At 30.5% G+C, this 22,391-nt stretch overlaps 1 protein-coding gene across 4 annotated transcripts in view; it reads left to right on the top strand.

The window, feature by feature from the left end:
* LOC115890830 overlaps positions 1–22,391 on the top strand; it is a 253,104-nt gene that overhangs the window by 210,188 nt on the left and 20,525 nt on the right. For 3 of the 4 annotated variants that reach the window (XM_030911197.1, XM_030911182.1, XM_030911192.1), the window contains 4 exons: positions 13,878–13,952; positions 17,582–17,648; positions 17,701–17,828; positions 17,982–18,063. In XM_030911197.1, coding sequence (XP_030767057.1) covers positions 13,878–13,952; positions 17,582–17,648; positions 17,701–17,828; positions 17,982–18,063 — 352 coding nt within the window. The remainder of the gene's footprint in view (positions 1–13,877; positions 13,953–17,581; positions 17,649–17,700; positions 17,829–17,981; positions 18,064–22,391) is intronic. The other variant, XM_030911185.1, reaches the window with a different exon arrangement.

Here is a 22,391-nt window from a genome sequence, read left to right as displayed (position 1 = left end):
GAACACCTGCAACAGTGCAACAGAAATATATTTAGTCTTATTAAATATATTGCAACAGCCAACTTGTTATTCTCATAATGTCAAAAAACAGACTCTTTTCTTTTCTTTTTTTTGGGCAAAACACTTTCCCAAAAAAAATATCAAGATTGCTGCATAGACAATGGCTTGTTCTTCTTTTAAATTTTTCTGGATGGATGGATTACCGAAAGCCGAAAGCGCTAGGGGAATTATTCAGATTAGATTCCTCTTTTTATTCTATTTGATTAGTTATTTTTGCATAGCGCATCTATGAAGTAAGTGATTGCCAATAATAGATTTAAGAAAACAAGAACAATAATATGTTTTTGAATTGTGTAGTGTATAGCAGTATTTTAAAAAATGTCATGTAGAAAATATCTTAGTGGATCTGCTAAACGTAAGGTAGGAATCAGTTTTAGCCTTATTACGCATTTACTGGATATGATCATATATATAAGAACTTTGGTATTAACAATTCAATTTACAATAACTTTCTTAAGTTTCTTCTTTTAAAAATAAGCGCATTAATATATAATAGGTACCTATATAGAGGCCATAAAATACTATTCCTTTTTTAAAAATAAACTTTATGAAAAATGAAAAGGAATTCCCGTATGCTCATAAAATATAAAAAATTCGAGAACTACTCCAATTTTGAAAATTGCTAAACAATACTCGTATTAATGAGAGATATTGATGTTTTAAGAGCTTTATGCCTTATTTTAAGCAACATTTTTCAATAATATATAGTGTGTTCCGAAACTATTATGCCAAAAGGTATAAGGATTGGTAGATCTCGCCAAAATATTTTGAAATTGGATACTAATGGTCGGAAGAGCGTCGTTTTCAAAATAGAAGGTGTTAAACTTTTAAGAAAAAATCTATACAGGGTGGTCCACCGAAAACTTTCCACCCCGGATTTCTTGCTTGTAAATAAATAATTCGAAAAATGCTCGGACACGTCGATTTTGTTTTTCAGGGAGAATTATTTTTTTGGTATTTGCACCCTCTTTGCTTGCACCCCTTTGACGGAGTAGCTATCACCCTTAAAATTTTAAATGGAATAGGGGGTCGAGTGATACCTTGTTTTAAAGGTCTTTTGAGTCTTTTTATATCTGTAGAGTTTGAAGTCTCTATTGCAATTCGCGTTGTCTATTGCAATGTACGCCACTACTTTTTAAATAAAATTAATATTATTTTTGAAATCCCCATTCAATTTACAACATATTTTATTTCTTGACTTTTTGTGTCCGACGCACCGTTTTCGCGTAAAAAAATAAAAACCATTTTCATGCATGACCAAATCGCTAAAATGTTATCATAAATTTTAATGGCAAAATTTGTAAAACGGCAAATTTAAGTTTAAAAAGATTTTTTATTTTCCAAAAACTTCTTTCTATGAACATAGTACGAACTAAAATGCCCAAAAACCTAAATTGTCGTTTTTCAAGTTTTACCATTAAAATTTACATTACCATTTTAGCGATTTGGCCATGTATGAAAATGCCGAAAATGGTTTTTATTTTTTTAAGCGAAAACGGTGCAATAATATTCAATTCAATAATATTTTGTTTAAGTACCGTAGGGTGGTATACAGTGGTGTAATAGATATTAAAAAAGATCGATTTTTTTTCTTAAAAGTTTAACACCCTGTATTTTGAAAACGACGCATTTCCGACCATCAGTTTTGGCGAGATCTACCTACCTTTAGATTTTGATACAATAGTTTCGGAACACCCTGTATTTTTAAATCTACGAAAACTTAGGGATATTTTAAATTAATTTCAGATTCAAGAAGAAAAACTAAAGAAAACTTTAAAATTGACTAAAGTAACAGACTTTTTTAGTATTTGCGAAACCCCTTTAACGTCAAATTCTGAGTTGAATAAAAATCAAGATCATGAACAACTGCCTTCCTGTTCAACTTTAAGCATTATTAGTTTAAGTGAAAATAACAGCAATGAGGAAAAAATAATCCGACCTGGGGGCCCCAAGGGTAGCCTATAGCCCCGGGCCCCCTAGAACCTTAATCCGGCACTGTGCATTCGGTCCCTTTAAATATCCTATTTAAAGGGTCTGAACTCAATACAAAGCTCTACAAAAAAAGCTGTGCCACAGATTAAGTGTTATTTCAATTGCGGGCGTTTATCAGTAAGATGAAATAAGTGCCACATCTGTAAGTTAATCTGTGCTCTTATGATTTCTTCTACACAATACCGGGTTGCCGTAATTTTCTGCCCAGAAAATTGTGACTTTTTGGGTAGACTTACGGAGAATTGGAAAGCTTACGGGAAATGTTTTCCGGATTTTATTAAAAAAATATAGACCAAAATAAAATTTTGTTAACTCACAAACTGAATTATTTACTCAAATGAATTAATTAACATTAGTAAATTTCCACAAACTCATTTAACTTGATACTGACAAACAATAATTCCGTTTCGTGGAGAGAAATTGAAAAGGGTACGTCAAATTTATAATCGTAAACTGTGTAATGGAAGTGTTAACAAAGGAGTTTTGTGTCCCGCTGGCTATTGTTGGAGAAGGCGATAATGGCTCGCGTTCGCTTTTAATGTAGCGAAATGTTTTGTTACGAAAATGCCGCGTCGTCGTTCGGAGACGGGACTCGACAGGATTTGCCCTGGATCAAAGTGATAAGGATTGTTTTACCGTACCAGGTATTTTAGCCAATCGTTACTTTGTTTGTTAGTTTTAAGCCTTTTTTTTTGTTGTTTTATTACTGTTTTCACTTAAGCAATTTCTAAATTGAATATTTGTGATTATCTACAACTTTTATGTGAAAACTTTTTGACTAAAATACCGTATGATCGAATAAAAACGGCGTCAGCGGTGGCTATGAAATGACGATCGATGATATTTCCCATATAATTTTACATATAAAATGACAGCGATCTTCATTTCATAGACATCGTTGACGCCGTTTTTATTCGATCCTACGGTAGATTATAATGGAATTAGAGACAAAAGTTTTAAAATAGCCCAAATTTGTTTTTTTCGAAATATCTAGTAAGCATTGAACTTCTCCGAAAAATCCGAAAGGCGCATATTTATGACCCCCAAAACTGCAATTCTTTCCCCATTTAACCGACTCTCTATCTCCAGTCTCCAGTAGTTACTTTGTTTGTTAGTTTTAAGCTTTGTTTTTGTTGTTTTATTACTGTTTTCACTTATTTCTAAATTGAATATTTGTGAATTGGTATTGAATGTTTTTCGGTTTTTACTCTCAAATTAATTGTTGGGTACAATAAGAACATATCTAACCTATTGTTATATTTTATTTTCGTTTTAGTATACTAACGTCGGACATCTTTGTCCCAGCCGCATACTATACATACTTCAGGAATAAATTATATCCCGCGTTACAACACTGCAGGGATGAATACAGGGTCGCTGATATGTATGGGAACGGTCGATATTATTAGGGAAAATATATTCCTAACCGCAAAAAGTTAAATATAAAAGTTATAGGGTTTTTAAATATCTATTAGCGGGTAATAAATTTAAGTATACAGGGTCGGTCATAAAGTCGTGGCACATCAAAGTTTCTTTTTTTAAATGGAACCCCTGTATATTATTACATATTTCGGTTCTTCCTTCAATTCTAAGCAAAAATCGAGATACACACAATGTACCTCAAACCAACCGTTTCCGAGTTATTGACTTTTGAAAATATCACTTAAACAATGGGCTCTTTCACTATATTTTGGAATTAGCATAATTGAATAAAGCAATTAATTACAGAATTTTCTGCTATCTCACTTTCGAAAAATTTGAAGTCGTTCTTAAGAAAAAAAATAAAAAAAAGAAGCCTAGAATAAAAATCCGCACTTTATTTTTAATACGTCACACCTGGCATGTTGAAAAGCGGCAACACGGCCGCGGCCGGGCCACCCTGCTGACCCACCACCACCTCCACACAAAGCCAGCCATTCAACCTTTTCCAGTATGGCGGAGAGAGAAGTGATTGGGCGCGTATTTTCAAACCTGTTTTATTTCCAAATATACATTTTTCGCACACATGTCGGGTTAGATTACGTAATATTTCACTAATTTTTTAATATACAGGGAGTCTAAAGTTCTCCACATAAGTATGGAATTTTTTGTATTATTACTTTTATGAAAACGTCAGTTAGTTACTTTTTGTAATACGATCTGCTTTCTCAGAAAATAGGTAGTGTTAAAATATTCAAACTTGAGGTAACATATATAGGATGTTCAAAATCATCGGAAAAAGAAATAACCAGAAATATATGACAGAAAATAGCAATATAAACTAAATATTCAATTGCGAACACTTACCTACCATAGTTTAGAAATTACTGAACGTTTGATAAATATATACTATTATGGACAGTATAGGAAGTTACTTGTCTTATACTATTATGGACAGTATAGGAAGTAAAAGCCTTGGTAAATGCTCGTAAATGCCTTGGTAAATGCTCGTAAACTACACTGGCTTGGGTCAAAATATATGGAATATTTTTTCTATGTTTTGCAGCATTACACAAATGGGAATAAATTTAAACTATAATAGGTGAGGATAAATAAAAAATATAATATGGTATTTCAAGATTATATATAAAAAAAACTAAATACCTTTTTGGGGGTTCGTAAGTAAAACTTACGATTAGCTTAGTTTTCTTTACTCTTTCTCTTTACATAGGGCATTGTCTTTGTGGTAAAGATGTCATTCCTTTTTTTTTGCATAGTTCTTCAATAAAATATTGGATATTCTGAACAAGATGGATTTAATAATAAATTATGACGTACATAAAAGAGGGCCAATTGTGACCTAAAAAAAGACTTACATCCAGGCCATTTACATTTTCAAATGTCAATATTGTCAATATCTTTCTGTGATCTTTTTGATGTAAAAAGCTTGATTCTTCTTCCAATATTTTACTTATAGTGAGGTAAGTGTAAGCAGTAGCTATAACTACATCCTCACTAGGGTAACAGAGGCTTTGGCCTTTGACCTTTTGAGGCATATTTAATGCACTTCTTACCCGAGAACTACTAGTAGGAGTGAAATTATCTCTTTTAATAACTGTCAACCATTTTTTACGAAGCTCGTCATTTTTGGGGAATATAAAAGCAGAAACCTTGGGACCCCCTCTATAATTCCCGTTACAATTTGGAACAGAACATGTAAAAGGCATGCTACAATAAAATGTGAATACCTACCCTTTAATACCTCTCTTTTGATTATTGTAAGTAACTATTATAAAGTACTATGCAGACTGGCGGCGAAGGCTTCTTACTCATTTAGGTATAATATCTTGATAAATACTTCTAGTTCTTACCTTAAAATAATTAATAATAGAGGAGTACGACAAGCACAAAAATTTGAATGTGGAATGTCTGGCTTGGATTTTTATTACACTGTTATTTTATCACAATTTTCTGATCACACCATGCACTGAACACTAAGAACTACAAACGTGTTGCAGAAGCACAACAAACTAGAGATAATTAATTATTTGTTGTATGCAATCGGAACGAGAAACCACTATCGGCTTTTCAGGTTAAAGGTAAACAATTTAATAATACGCTGCCTTCGCCGCCATATTTGCCTTGCCCATATCATGTTGATTGGCCTTGAGTTGAGGTGGTGCTGGTCAAATCAAATCGCAATGTGGCCAGTTGTTGGCTGGCGCACGAGCACGGTTCTGCAATGTGATTGGACGTATTTTTCATACGTTATCAATTGGCACTTTAAAATTATTTCAAATTAAAGCAATTTTGAGGGCCTATAAAAAATTATTCAATGTCATGGAACTATTTTTTTTGGATAAATATACTGAAAATAGTCTTCTATTTCAGATTTTGTCCTTAAATTGGGTATTTTATTTTTTGTGAGAGCTCATTCGATTTAATTAATTTCGATGTGTTAGGTTTCATTTAACGAAACCATTCTGTGGAAACTGTGATACTTAATAATATTTGACATTAGTTTTCAAGTTAGCATTTATAGGTAAGTATAAAATGAGAATCTGGAAATTACAAAATTTTTGTTTAACATTTCAAAATCAATGATGACAACGCTATATTTCATTCGTTTGAGAAAATACTTGCTCTTCTTCCTTAGTTCAGTACTTCTATCTTATTGTAGATCATGATAGATCACCGAAGTTAAACGACGTTAGACGATGCGACTGTATAGACGGGTGACTAGAAACTCAAAGCTGGATGAGATTGGATATCTCATGAGTAAGAGTCGATTTAGATACTCGCCTAGTCGGTAGGCCATTGATAATGATATGGCCGAGGACCGCGGTTCGGATTCCGCCTAAACAAAGTGGTCCCCGTCGTAGATATCAATCTTGGTTAGCGGTTTAAAGGTGGGTTTAGATGCATCCGTCATACGTCGTCCGTCGTTCCGTCACACCCTTTGAATAAGAAGACTAAGGAAGGAGCATAATGCTATCCATGTATTCATGCATGGTGGGCGGAAAAAGCGCCATAAAAGCACTCTAGGGTGGGGATCCTTGACAGTTCTGTTTGACGATTCATTTGACACATTTGAATTTGATTTGAAATTTTGTGGATTTGTCAGTCTTTACGGAGCTTGTTTTATGTTATTTATTATTTATTCTACTACTGATAGTTGTATAAAGGTAGTAAATCTAGATGGAAATTGTGGCAGAACTTAAATTAACAGTGGCACTATCGCGATTTATCGAAAGAGATTCTAAAATAGTTGGTTGTGTAGCGTGCGGTAGATCTCAGCAAAAATTGAGTGAAATAATGGAACAACTTTTCGCTAGTAAGTGACTATATAATATACATACGTGTAGTAAACCGATCATTTATGAAATTCACTTAAATTAACTAAATTATATATTTTTCTTGCATTTTAGCTTTTATTTATTACTTGTCAAAGATTAGATGTCAAAGAATTTAGATACGTTAATTTGACTTACCTGCTTCAGTAGCGTATCGGCTGTTTGTGTTAATAAATACTTATTATAACTTATCTATTTTTATTAGAATTATATATTTTTATAACAATTTTAATAACTACCAACATTTATTCACAACGTAAAATAAAACAACAAATTATTGAGTTTGATATGCTCCTTCCTTAGTCTTCTTATTCAAAAGTCACACCAATCGTGTTGAGGTATTACCTGTCATTTTTGAAATAAACCAATAAAATTCCATGAAATCAACACCAGAAGACGCAAGACTGATGCATATAAATACGCACTAAGTATCCGTTGTGTCGAAAACCTTTCCTAACATTTGTTATTTTTTCAAAAAATTGTCGTTAACTTTGAAATAATTATTGTCATGAACTTTTATCACACCCTTGATTTTATTTGATAGCAGTATGATCTAAGCTACACAATACGCAATATTATATATTCGAATAATTTAAAGATACGCCTTTTAAAATGTTAATTTTATTTAAAATATTTGTAGCAACACAAGTTACGATAGATCATATTAAATTTATTACCTATGTTATTATAAAATAAAATGTTTTTCTTATTCTCGTCGCCGACTAATCCAGTGAAAGCGAAATGTTAAGTTCAAGGGCAATTATGCTTTTCTATTACTAACTGATATCATACATAAAATGAAATAAAATAATTAATAAATGGCCATTTAAGAATAAACTAACTTAGTTCCTCTAATAAATAAGTCTTCAATTTTAGATGGTGTGTCCAGAAATATTATCTATACTGATACATATACAGGGTGTTTCAAAACAAATGCGAAAAACTTTAGGGGTGATTCCTTGTTCAAAATAAAGGGTAGTTTGCTTTATAAACGTTGGGTCAAAAGTCAACCATTAGGGAGATATCGCGGTACAAAGATGGCGGAAAAATAATGTATAGACTAATGAAATTTTATGGAAGCATTACTGTTATGAAAACACACTTTCAGGTAATTTTTTTACTTTTTTAAAATGAGTGGAAGGGGTTGAAATAAACTACCCCTATCATTCTTGTTAACGAAATTTAAAGAAAAATCTTATCAAACACATGCAAATGCTTTAATTTGGATAGTTTAGTTTATTTAGAAACTTTTTTACCTCTTGTGTTTTTTGATAAAACTCACCGATTGGAAATTAAAAATAAAATGTAAAGCATTACATGTCAGGACAAAAAACATTTTTAGATTAAGAATCTAGTGATAATAACGATAATAATAATCATCTAGATAATAACGTATTGCAGTAGAGTAATGTCAAATAAAATAATATTAGGAACATCTTAAAAAGTAACAGCGGCCGACTAGATTTTTTCCTAAAAAATTACAGCAGCCCACTAGATTCTTTATAAGAAAATGTTATTTGTCCTGACATGTAATGCTTTACATTTTATTTTTTAATTTCAAATCGGTGAGTTTTATCAAAAAATAGAAGAGATAAAAAAGTTTCTAAACAAACTAAACTATCCAAATTAATTTTTTTGCATGTGTTTGATAAGATTTTTCTTTAAATTTCGTTAACAAGAATGATAGGGGTAGTTTATTTCAACCCCTTCCACTCATTTTAAAAAAGTGAAAAAATTACCAGAAAGTGTGTTTTCATAACAGTAATACTTCCATAAAATTTTATTAGTCTATCTCTTTTCGTTTTCAAGATAAAAAATAAAAACATTATTTTTCCGCCATCTTTGTACCGCAATATCTCCCTAATGGTTGACTTTTGACCCAACGTTTATGAAGCAAACTACCCTTTATTTTGAACAAGGAATCACCCCCTGAAGTTTTTCGCATTTGTTTTGAAACACCCTGTATAAAATCCTTAAGTGACTGACATACTGATTAATCACGATCCTGCTCAAACCACTCAACGTAAGAAGCTCTATTTTGGCGTACAGGTTGATTCTAGGGTGTAGGGGTTCGATAAGAAGGGATTTTTCGAAATTCAAGTTCCAAGAGGGCGAAACCACCCCTCAAATATTACAATATTTTTTATTTAAAAAACGGTCAAGTTTCCGAAAAAACGCTTAAACACGTATATTTTATTTTGTTTTTTACATATTTTAAGATTTTTTAAAAATGTATACAGGGTGTTTCGAAAAATCTGGTCATTAATTAATCACGATCCTGCTTAAAGCGCTTGACGTAAAAAGCTGATTTTTGGCAAACAGATTGACTTTTAGGGTGTAGAGGTTCGATAAGAAGGATTTTTCGAAACTCGAATTCCAAGGGGGGTGAAACTATCCCTCAAATATTAAAATATTTTTATTTAAAAACGGTGAGTTTTCGGAAAAACTCTTAAACACGTATATTTTATTTTCTTGTTTTACATATTTTAAGATTTTTTATAAATTTATACAGGGTGTTTCATAAAATATGACCAATGAGTAATCACGATTCTGCTTAAACTGCTTGACGTTTAAAGCTGATTTTTGGCAAACGGATTGACTGTGGGATGTAGAGGTTCGATAAGGAGGGGTTTCTCGAATCTCAAATTCCAAAAGGGTGAAAACGCCCCTCAAATATTACAATATTTGTTATTTAAAAAAACGGTTAGTCTTTCGGGAAAACGCTTGGACAAGCATAATTTATTTGTTTTTTTTACATATTTTGAAATTTTTTTAATCATACAGGGTGTTCTAAAAAATTGGGTAATTTCTTAACCACGATTCTGCTTAAACTGCTTGACGTAAAAAGGTTATATTTGGCAAACGGATTTTTCGAAAGTCAAATTCCAACGAGATGAAACTACCCCTCAAATATTACCAAGTTATATAATAATATTGCTATATTGTTTTTTCTCATGCTGACATAAATGTGAAAAAATTTTATCCAATTTGTATGTTAATGGAAATTCTTGTTTTGCTTTATCATCACCATTACAAATGATTAATTCGACGCGAACGAAGTCGCTGGTACACGCTAGTATCCTATAAAAACCTATAAATAATGAGTATTTAGGTATCCACCTAGGACCAATTTTCAATTTTTCTCATATTTATGACATGTTTTGTAGAAATTTTCTTGGGCAAGATATGTAATGGTTACTCTCAAAAATAACAGCTATACAAAAGTCAATTAACTTAAATTTAAAAGTGTATTTAAGAGTTTAAAATAATAGTAAAAGTAAGATAAAAATATTACATGTGTGGATGGCTCGATATAAATTATTATAGGTTTGGGGCATTCTCCGCTTGGTGCTGCCCACCATCGGAAAATATAGTAAACAACTGATATTATACAAATACACGGGTTTAAATAGCGAGTGTACGAAAAATTTATTATATAATTACCCTAAAAGTGTTATGAAGTATAATTTGTGAAAATTCTAAAAATAAAAATAAAAAAGTAAATATTTTGATATTTTCAGAAGGTCTAACTTGTATTATAATTTATTATTCCAGCAAAAAACTGTTTCGATGAGTTCAACTACGGTAGTATTTGGGGCTAATAATATAATTGATCATAATTGGGGCTATTTCTGTTATAACGAAATTTTTTAAAGGTACCTACATAATTATAATTTTAGAAGATATTCATAAAACATAATCATTAGTGGATTAAAAAAAATACTATTAATATTGCAAATTATATTTTATCCTTTCATAGTATATGCACAGAACAGATACAAATCTAAGATATATCTGTTCTGTGGTATATGTCTATATTTAATTTTTTTGATTATTTAACAAGCACTTTGTTTCGTCGAACTGCTTGAATCCGTTTTTACTTTTGATTAAATCGGTCTAAGAAACTATGAAGCTATAAAATGTTGTTTCGGGAGAGTTGAATATCCAGGAATTTTGAGTTATTGAACCCAACAACGCCCTAATTACGCTCTACTTTACGCGTTAACATTTTTTCGGCAATTTTATTAACATTTGAAATTGTCACAGCACAACACGACACGACGGACGCCTAGTTCTACGGCTCTGCGGTCGGAATTAGGGCATTAGGGTAAGTCCGGTACAGATGCCCTACCGGGTGAGATGGCCACAGCGTGTAAGTTTCTAATCATGTGACTTATCAGTTGCTTCCTCACAAAACACATACACAAGAAGAAGTGCGAGCGCCTTGCTAAATATTGGAAAGTAAAATTGACGTTTAAATTTGACACTGTTGACAAGTTTACTGCTACTAGCGCCCCCAATTTCGCTTGTAGGAACTACGGACTAAATTGTCACGCATGGCGGGAAGTTTAAAAAAATAGAAAATTTTATTTCTTCATTTATTTTTAATTATGACATACACAAAAAATACACCATTTTTTAAAAATATGTTTAATATCAATATCAAATATACAACAGAAATTAATTTCACCACAATAAATTAATAAAATTAAAAGAATAATGTTACAAGTAGATCAAGAGACAAAATTAATTATAACAAAACTGAAAAAAATGGCGTCATAGATGGCTTAGAAATAAAAGATATATCATAATTTTGAAAGTAAAATTATATGGGAAATGTCTTCGATCATCATTTTTAAGCCAACTGGACGATTATTTCAAACATACAAGCTGAGTTCGTTCATAGTGCTCTGAGAAATCTAGATAAACAAAGAATAATAAATTAAAAGTATTCCAGGGGAAAAGAGAGGAAAAACCTGTATCGTCTCTGATATCTGTCAGGGTATTGTTGAAAGTGTCATCTTTTTGCTCGAAGTTTTCAGGTCGATCAAAAAGATGACATTTACAACAATACTTTGCTGTAACTTTCACAAATATCAGAGAGAGTACATACAGGTATTGCCTCTCTTTTCCTCTGGGATGCTTTATATCTGTTGTTCTTTGTTTATCTATATTTCTCAGAGCATAATGCCGAACACGACTACAGTATATAATAATTTCAATATCCGAAGTGGAAAGAAAAAAGATCACCTTTCTGTTTTGTACTATGGTCCCTTTCTTCCGATGGCTCATCTCGTTGATATTTAGGAAGGATAAATAGGAAGGAAAATATAAAATTCAATTTGATTTGATGATCCTTTTCTGTCACCTAAAATCAGGAGAACGACAATGAGCATGTTAAGATGAAAAAAAAATTATCAACACTTACCTACACGTTAGTCCGAGGAGTTTTATTAAAAACCTATATATTTGCCTAAATAATTTATGTATTAAATTTGCAAAGCAAAATGCAGCGTGTAAACAAAAGAAATAAAATGGCGACAAGTCAACGTCAATGACCCGACAAGGAGAAAAGTGGTGTTCGAATAACAAATTATGGGTCACCAAAAATTGTTTTTGTCTCCTTTCAACGCACACTTTAGAAAGAAAAAGAGATGAACTGGAATACTGAAGGAACGTCAAGGTTTTATCTGTCACTCTTGTCAATAATTTATCGGTAAGGAAGATTCCTAGAAAATCGCTTGTAGTCAAGTTTTCAACCATTGCCAGTTCTCCCATAAGAAGTGTCATCCACCTGTGCTTCCTGCTAGATACGACAGTAGTTCACCTGCTGCTATTATGGTCTGACATGGGTCTGACATAATTTGAATGTCAATAAAAGAATTGGCTAGTTTTTACAAAGAACTGTTTTTATATAAGTACCTATGATAAGTACGTATTTTTTACTGTCAGAGGTCGCGTGGGAATAACGTAATATTATGTAAGTTTTTGGTATTTCATGCCATTTTATATTAAAGTACTCGTACATGCTTCGTGAAGTATCATAACTAATATAACAAAAAATTAATCATATGTCGCTGCATTTTAAAACATTGCGGTGGGGCATCTCTCCCATCGTATTGGGAGAGATGCCACATAGAAAGCTGGTAAAGATGCCCTACTAATTCATTTACTAAAAAGTAACTTTTTTTAATAATGCCTACTGAATATAAAATAAAATGTCCCGAAAGTGCTCAGTGGTTTGAAAAATCATTGGCTGCTGCTTTGCAAGTCATTAATACCGACCAAATGGGCATAAAAGCATAATGCATGCTTTTGGAATCCCTGCAATGACTTTGAGACGTAGGGAGGCAAACAACACAGAAAAAGCAAGCATAGGGCCATCCTTAACTTTTGGATATTAGTTAAAAAAATAAAAATTAACCTTAGATATTTAACCAATACGTATATGTATTTTTTTGCGGGACATTTCTCCCATGTTGGAAGGCCATCTCTCCCGCAACTTAGGGAGAGATGGCCAATTTTCTATTTTTTTATTGTTCTCTTACTATTATATATACTTACTTATATTATTACTATCTTAATCCTATTATGAATTATTATTAAAGATAGTTTAGGATTGCATCATTAGTTTCATTTAAAATTAACTACCAATATGTATTATTAGCCCCAAAAGAAAAGTGGGGCATCTCTACCGGACTTACCCTATTTGAAATCAACTGAAATGCACCAAACCTATAGATATTTCATTGGTAGATATTTCTAAAACTTGAATTATATAATAAATACAATACGATAGAAAAAAAACGGCGTCGGTGATGGCTATGAAATGAAGATCGATTTACTATAAATTTAAAAATCGAGCTAAAATCTGTCGAACGAGTTCGGGTAGATTTCGATACAACTGTCACTCTCGTAGATGCTCTTGTTAAACAGACTATAGTTGACTTGTCAACGCTGTTGGATATCATCTAATGAAAAGTTATTTTTCGCTTTTCAGTTTGATCTCTGATCTTTGTAAAACCTCGTTTATTATGTTTATTTAACTATTATTGATTTTACTTATTACATTATTTTTAGAAGGAGTCTTTATTATTCTTAATACGCCCGTCCTTGTAATTTTTATTGTCAATGCCAGACATAAATTCATTTCTTAATCTTCTATCTGTTCTGATTAATAATGCTTCGAAATTATTATCGTGATTATAGACAATTTTAATTTTATTACATTTTGTGTAGAGATAGTACTTATACGCAGTTTTTTCTTTGCAGGATCTCCCGACAAAATCACATAGTACCTGTAGTGATGGATCCTTACTCAGTATGGATGGTTCAGAAATGGAAGAGGTATTTTAAGTATAATATTATCAGCATTATTTTATTAAGTTATTAGGTCTTGTCTTTTTGTTTCTATCGTTTATATTTTTTGTTACAAATGATTTTAGAAGACAGTTACAAAAATCGTCTAAATAATAAAATGTCAATAAAATTATTTTATTTGTGAGGGTTCTGAGCTCATATAAAGTTATTTTAAAATTTGTATAGGCTTTGGACATTATACAGGGTGTTTCAAAAACATGTGCCATCTCTCGTGGGTAGATTTCCCAAGTAAAAATAAGACTTATTTTTTATATCAACATATGTCCAATTTTGCTTTGTTTCGTAGATACAGGATGTTAAAGTTTTTTTTTAATTTATTATAATTTCCTTACGAGCGCCTGTAGCGATTCTAATTATATTTTGAGGGTGAAAATTGATTAGATAAAAGCAATTTTATTAATCTCAATAAAATTAAAAAAAAATCATTATAATAAAATTATTTATTTAATCTAATTTATTATTACTTTTTATTAAAATTCATAACACTGATGTTCAGTGATACCTACAGCAAATTTAAAAAAATTATATTTAGAATAATACAAGAAAGTTAACCCATGTTTATAAAAAAATCATATTTTTTGATGAGGAATCAAAGGAGTGCTTAGTTAATACTGACCAGTAAATGACATTATTTTTTTTAATGTTGCTGGTAGACTTGGTTTAGGGTAGATTAATAAAATTGCGATTATAAAGGAGATCGAAATCGACAAAATATCAAATGAGAAATTTTAATCGGCATTAAACGACCTACACAATTGTTAACAAAAGAAAAAAATCAGTGGCGCACAGTTTCTTTTTCGAAAAATATTCCAGTGATATCGCATAATATGCACGTCCATGTTGAATCTGTCGACACTTTTTTATCATTAAAATATATGTAACACTTATAATTTTACCCTAAAAATGTCATTCGATTCGCTAAAAGCACTTGGAAGGAAATTATAATCAATCCAAAAAAAAGAAGACCAAACAAAAAAAACAAAATCGCACCCTATATTGATATAAAAAATAAATCTTATTTTTACGTGAGGAATCTCACAACGAGAGGGTTCTCCATTACGATTCTTCTATTAAAATAGTACGTACATACAGGGTGGCGCCTGTCATACGCCGCGGAAGCTCCAAGGAGAACGGTAGTTTATATCGAAATGAAATTTTAGCAGCTTATGTAGGTTAACTGAAAGCATTTTATAAAAATATATAGAATTATACAGGGTGTCCCCAAAAAAAGTTACACATCAAAGTTGTGTTTTTCTAATGGAACACCCTATATATTAATTGATTTTCGGTTTCTAGGAAAAAAATAAAGGTGAGTTTTATTAAAGAAGCATATACCTAAGATCTAAGGATTTTGACATATTTCACATTTTGTGAAAATGAAGAGTAAATTTTAACTTTCGATAACAGCTACCTAAATTTTAGTTGACCTTGAATAGCCTGATATTTAATTAGAGTAATGTAGTTAGTGAGATGTTATAGAGTGTATGTTAAACCAAATTAATATGGAATATTAGTCACTTTTAAAAGCAAGTTACTCCTTTATTTTAAATGGAACACCTAGTATATTTTTCCGGTGTTCAATGGGGAATTTATATATCTTTAAAATATTATTAAGGTTGTCTACCCCTCAGACAAAGATTTTCCCAGATATTTTAATTTTTATGATTTTGCGTCAGTAAATCTTTATTATTTGAAAAAATCTAGGTGGCTGTGTGATATACCTTTTGTTAATTTAACAAAAATTAAAGATTTTAGAGTAAAATACTCAAGGGTACTAAAAAGATACACGTTTAAAACATATTTTAATTATTACAGAATTAAAACTAGATATAAACCTATTAATTATGTGACAAAAATTAACTAGATGAAATCAAATGCTCAAAATGTTTCCTTTCCTGTTAACTGCATAAAATGATTGTCTTTTCAAAAGTACAATAGTTAATTTAACTACATATTCGGCTATACCGGGTAAATTCCAATTTAGGTAGCTTTTATTGCAATTTAAAAATTGTTCTTTATTTCTAGAAAATGTTAAATATGTCAAAAACCTTACATTTTAGTCATATACTTCTCTTATAAAACTCACCTTTATTTTTCTCCCAAAATTCGAAAATCAATTAATATATAGGGTGTTCTGTTACAAAAAAACACAACTTTGATATGTAACTTTTTTTGGGGACACCCTGTAGAACTCTCTATATTTTTAAATAGTGCTCTGAATTAACCTACATATGCTCATAAAATTTCATTTCAATACAAACTCTCGTTCTCCTTAGAGCCTCCGCGGCGTATGAGAGGCGCCACCCTGTATATTTTATAATATCCAGAGTTTCATAAATTAATATACAGGGTGTCTCAGGCTGAGCGTGCATTAGAAGTTTCTAGAGAACTACAATATCTAGTCTCTTTGAACGAAAAAAAACTGCCTATCAAAAATATGTGTATAGCCTAAACGTCAAATTTAGTGATTCCCACAGCCACTGTGCCATTGAGAGAAAACATGTGGCTATCTATTTCAAAAATTAAATTGTTCGAATATCATATAATAGTGGCCGCAGCTGTCATAGAATTGAACGATTAAAAAATTATCATAAATAATTTTTTTCAAATGCCCACTTTTTTTATTTCGCTAGTGAAAAGGATTTTCAATTCGGTACTTTTTGATTATACATGTTCCTTTACCTAAAATAAATCGTTTTTAAGTTATTTAAGATTTAGTTTTAAAGCGTATATTTTTCTTAATTTTAACCATTAGCCTATGACTTTAAACATCAAGTGATGTAAAACAATAGATCTGGCCATGTCATATTGTGACGCTTTGTTCAAAAAGTAGCATCATTTCCGAGACAACTTTGCGCTGTTTTTTTTTCTCGATCATACGGAATACTATTAATATCCACTATTAGATATCACTAAAGAGCGAAAATACGAAATATATTTTTATAAATACTCTTTTTAAACTCTTAAAGCAGGCAGTATTTATAATATAGGAAATTCAAATAATTCGTTTTCTGACAGATAGAAATAAATTGTCTGACCGTTTGACACTTAATGTCAAAGGAAGCTATTATTGACTATTCAAAACTGAATCTTAAATAACTTAAAAACGATTTAATTTGGATATAGTAACATGTATAATCCAAAAGTAACGAATTGAAAAACCTTTTCATTAGTGAAATAAAAAAGTGGGTTTCCATTTGAAAAACATGATTTATGATAATTTTTCAATCGTTCAATTTCATGACAGCTGCGGCCTTTATTATATGATATTCGAACAATTTAATTTTTGAAATAGATAGCCACATGTCTTCTCTTTATGTCACAGTGGCTGTGGTAATCGATAAATTTTGACGTTTAGGCTATACAAATTTTTTTGGACAGGTATTTTTTTTCGTACCCTCCGCCATATTGAAAATATTTTTAATCGATAGATCTCGTTGTAAAACAATGATGTGTAAAAAATCTCCAATCTAGATATTGTGGTTTTCTAGAAATTTTTGCACGCTCAGCCTGGGACACCCTGTATACTTATACTACGGACCATAAATATGATATACCAAGTGTTCTAATGTTATTATATAATATGTTCTTTTCAGGATTCTATTGGTTTGCCGTCTAAAAATTCTTCAAAAGTTTCATTAAATGACAAGAGGACAGACACAGGTACTATTAATATGTCACCGATAAGTTAATTAACGTTTGTGTAAATTATTAGTTTCATTTACAGAATCAGATATAGAATTAGGTCCAAGTCTTCTAACAGCACCGTTAAATCACAGCGCTGCACATCACAGGGTCTCTGTTAGACCAAAGAGAACTTATGGAGCCCCAAGGAGGAAAAAGGTAATAAGGCTAAAGTTGAATATTAGTTAAATAGTAAGTAATTCGGACAGAACGCTTTTCGCACTATGGTATTTTTGCTGCAATAAGTAAATTATGTTCTAAATTTTCCGTATTTTCTAAATAGGAATAAACTGACATTTTTTCGGTATACAGATTTCAACTGCACTACCTGCCACTCCAGAAGTTAACGAAGAGTCTTCCACAAGAAGTATTTCACCAGAAAGTGTTACCACAGGTGAGAGATACTGGCTTTGCTGAATAACTGTGCTTAATTTTCGAACCAATTGTGTGTATTTGTGTATCTAGCTTAAAATGATGATCAAAATCACTTTCAGACTGTACAGAAAACAGGTTTAGTTCTAATAAGATTTTTTTTCTGTACACTTCTGTTAAAATCAGGTGATTTTGTATAATAATTGCTTTAAAGTATTTTCCAAATTACCTGTCCAATTATTGACCTAATCAAGAAACATCTGCTAGCTAGGATATTATATTTTAAACATTCTGTTTAAAAAGAAGTGTATTTATAATTGTCTATTAATTGGAATCCTGTAATCCTGTCAGACAATAAAGTTATTATTTATTTATTTATATCTACGATGGTCGCAGTCGCCGTTGCTGGCCTGGCCAGAGTCGATTCAGAGCGCGGGGTTACATTTATTTCTGTGTATATTGAATTTACTTTTTAAATGTTATTATCGTCTTTTGTCTCTGTCTAGACTTCCCTGTAAATGTATTTTTTGTTGTTGAAATCAATGATTCCAACTACTTCACTATAAATCCTAATGTAAATAAAATTACATTTAAAAGAAACAAACGGTTTGTTAATATCATATCAACTTAATTTTAAATTCTGGCTTAATTACTATTGCCTTTGGGTATAAGCTAATTTATAAATTCGACATTGTATAACTGTGCGCCATCTACAGGCTGTACAAAACGCTTTGCAGTAAATGGGATAAATTTGTTATTAAACTGTTGCAATAAAATTATTCGGAATTTATTCAGAATGTCCAACAACTTTGACAACAATTTTGACATGTCATGCGACAACTGCCATGGTGACAAATTACAAAAATCCTCTTTATATGTTAGTCAGTGAGAAAATATATCGTGAAAAAAATCAAAGAGAAAAGTTGTTCAAGAATGAATTTTACATCTATGTAGCGAAATGTTTCAGAAAAAGAAATATTAGTTATTCGTCTATTTTTCCAAGAAAAAATAATGGTTTTTTTTTGGTAGAGGGTCAAAAACAAAAAACGAATCTAATAAAAATGCAGTGTTTTTATTTAAGTGCGCCCGCGATAAATTGTGTAATTCTAAAAATGTCAATGTTCAATCTATTTGTCGCAATACCGGGTGCGTCTCAAAAGTGGCTCACCACTATAATTTTTTTATTCTTTCAAATAAAAAACGAGATTTGGTATATTAGTATATGACATAAGATTGATTGACGTATTCAAATATTTTTGGCCACTTCCTGTTTCACCGGAAATGACTACAACTTTTGATTTTTTAAATGGTACCCTCGGTATTTTTTTACTTTATTCGATAGAAAATGACATTCTGAATAGAATGACATATCATATGTCAACTTTTGACATTCTCGCTTAATAAAAAATCGTATTTTAAAATTCAATCTAGAGTGCCATGGCTATGTTAAAAACACTAATTCTTGATCAAGGAGCCTTGGAAAAATAGATTTGATCGTCTAATGTTTTTAGTGTCTTGTCCTGGCCAGTTAGAAAATGCTCAAATCGTATTTTTAATCATATCTCAATTTTTTCAAATGGAATGAGGGTGGCTCATTAGCATATTTGGAAATAGAATTTTTTACGAATAATTTGATACCACATATAGGTACTTGGTATTTGGTACTTCAAGTCAAATTTTCGTTACGAACCGCAAGTTATAATTTCAAATAAACCATATGGGAAAATGTCAAAAGTTGACATATGATATATCATTCTATTCAGAGTGTTATTTTCTATCGAATAAAGTAAAAAAAATACCGAGGGTGCCATTTAAAAATCAAAAGTTTCCATTTTTTTCCATTTCATTTCTGGTGAAACAGGAAGTGACCGAAAACAATTGAATACGTCAATCAATCCTAATTTATGTCATATACCTACTAACATACCAAATCTAGTTTTTTAACTGAAAAAATAAAGAAAGTTACAGGGGTGAACCACTTTTGAGACGCACCCGGTATAGCTTATAGCAAACAAAAATGTTTAACTAACACATTCTAAATAACTTTATAGAGTTTGTATAGGATGTGACTCTATTTTAGACCTAACCTAATTTTTCTTTTCTATAAGCCCTTGCAACAAGTTTAGTATTTTATACAGGGTTGTTCACCACATACGACACGGAGTATTGTAGCCAAACGATTAGATTTTTACAAATTGTAAGTTTTGAGTTCGTTGAAGGACTATTAGAGCTACAATTTAAAAATATTTTTGCAAGATACAGAGTGTCCCAAATAAATAAAAAATATCAAAGTTGTATTTTTTTAAATGAAACACCCTGTATATTATTGCATTTTAGTTTCTACGATTAAAATAAAGGTAAATTTGATTAAGGTTTATTACACTTAAACCTTACCGGTTTTGAAATATTTTCAATTTTGTGAAATTGCAGTATAAATTTTAAGGCTTCATTTTCGAGGGTATCAAAGTTTTTAATACTAAATATTTACTGAAGTTTATTTATTGATCAGTTATTGTGTTGCATTAATAAAAATTATACTACCTTATACAGAGTGTCTAAAAATTTATTTTAAATAATTACTAGCTTTAAACGGCAATAACTTGTTTAATCTAAATGGAACACCCTGTATATTTTATGAGAATCAGATGCACAATTTAATTGTCTATCAAATTGTATTTTACCACTTTTTACCTATTCCTTCAAGTTTTCATAGAAAATACATTTTCTTATAATTTAGACCTCATTTATCAATATACCCATGGAATATTGACATTTTGGATTGTTTTTAAAACAACAAATGTACAAAATGTACAGTCTAGTAATATTACCGTTTTTAGTAAAACGATAATATTACTAGCCCATTTGTATGCAAAAAGAAAACTATTTAAATCTTTATAAAAGAGTATTTTATTAATTAAATATACCACTTTTACCTTTAATTAAATATACCACCAGTATTTCCGTCCAAATACTAATTAATTACATACTTAATTGTGTTCGTTAATAAATTATTCTAAATAAATGTGGATTTGAATCAGAAATCAATATAATAATAAGTTATGAAAAGTTATGAAAGTCTCAGTTGTTATAAATAAGCATTTGTCAAAAAAACATTTTTAAGGTGTTAGTTTTTTTACCACACTGTCTAATACACACACATAATTCATTTTTTTAGTATTTGAAGCAATTATTATTAATCAACGCAAACAGTCAATTAATGTAGTTTGAATACTAGAATCATATTAATTGGTCCTCTTTAACAAATATTTAAATAGTTTTTTTTTATTTTTTAAAGAAATAAACAAACTATATCGACAATATTAGTATCTGAACTCTTTAAAAATTTGGTACATCTTTAAAAATAATTTAAAATGTCAGTATTCCATGGGTATATTGATAAATGAGTTCTAAATTACAAGAAAATGCATTTTCTACGGAAACTTAAGAGATAGGTAAAAATGGTATAATACAATTTGATAGTCAATTAAATTGTGCATCTGATTCTTATAAAATATACAGGATGTTCCATTTAAATTAAACAAGTTATTGCCGTTTAAAGCTAATAATTATTTAAAATAAATATTTAGACACTCTGTATAAGGGAGTAAGTTTTTTATTATTGCAACACAATAACTGATCAATAAATAAACTTCAGTAAATATTTAGTATTAAAAACTTTGATACCTTGGGAGAAATGAAGCCTTAAAATTTATACTGCAATTTCACAAAATTGAAAATATTTCAAAAACGGTAAGGTTTAAGTGCAATAAACCTTAATTAAATTTACCTTTATTTTAATCGTAAAAATTAAAAATGTAATATACAGGATATTCCATTTAAAAAAATACGACTTTGATATTTTTTATTTATTTGGGACACTCTGTATCCTGTAAAAATATTTTTAAATTGTAGCTCTAATAGTCCTTCAACGAACCAAACCTTACAATTTGCAAAAATCTAATCGTTTAGCTACAATATTCCGTGTCGTATATGGTGAACAACCCTGTATATTGGTATTTTTATTTATTTTTTTCGATTATTTACGGGATAGTAAAGAAATAATATATTAGAAATTATTCTTGTTGGGTTTTAAAAATATTTATAAAATTAATTGTGCTTTGAACGCAATCGGCGAAATAATTTTCAATACAGAATCGCTGTTTTGAGAACCGTTTATTTATTAAATATCAAAAAACGTATAGTTCGACGACTTCAAAATACTGTTAATCGGTAAGTAACAAACTAAGTTGAAACAATATGATAGGCCCATAAAGGTACATTGTGACTTTAAAATTTATAAAAATATGTAGAACTTCTTGGATATCTTCTAGGAAACTTTTTTCGGAGTAA

The sequence above is a fragment of the Sitophilus oryzae genome, unplaced genomic scaffold, assembly GCF_002938485.1.
Source record: "Sitophilus oryzae breed Bouriz unplaced genomic scaffold, Soryzae_2.0 scaffold_1178_pilon_pilon, whole genome shotgun sequence".
NCBI classification, from domain to species: domain Eukaryota; kingdom Metazoa; phylum Arthropoda; class Insecta; order Coleoptera; family Curculionidae; genus Sitophilus; species Sitophilus oryzae.
This window is presented reverse-complemented; position numbering and strand designations above follow the sequence as displayed.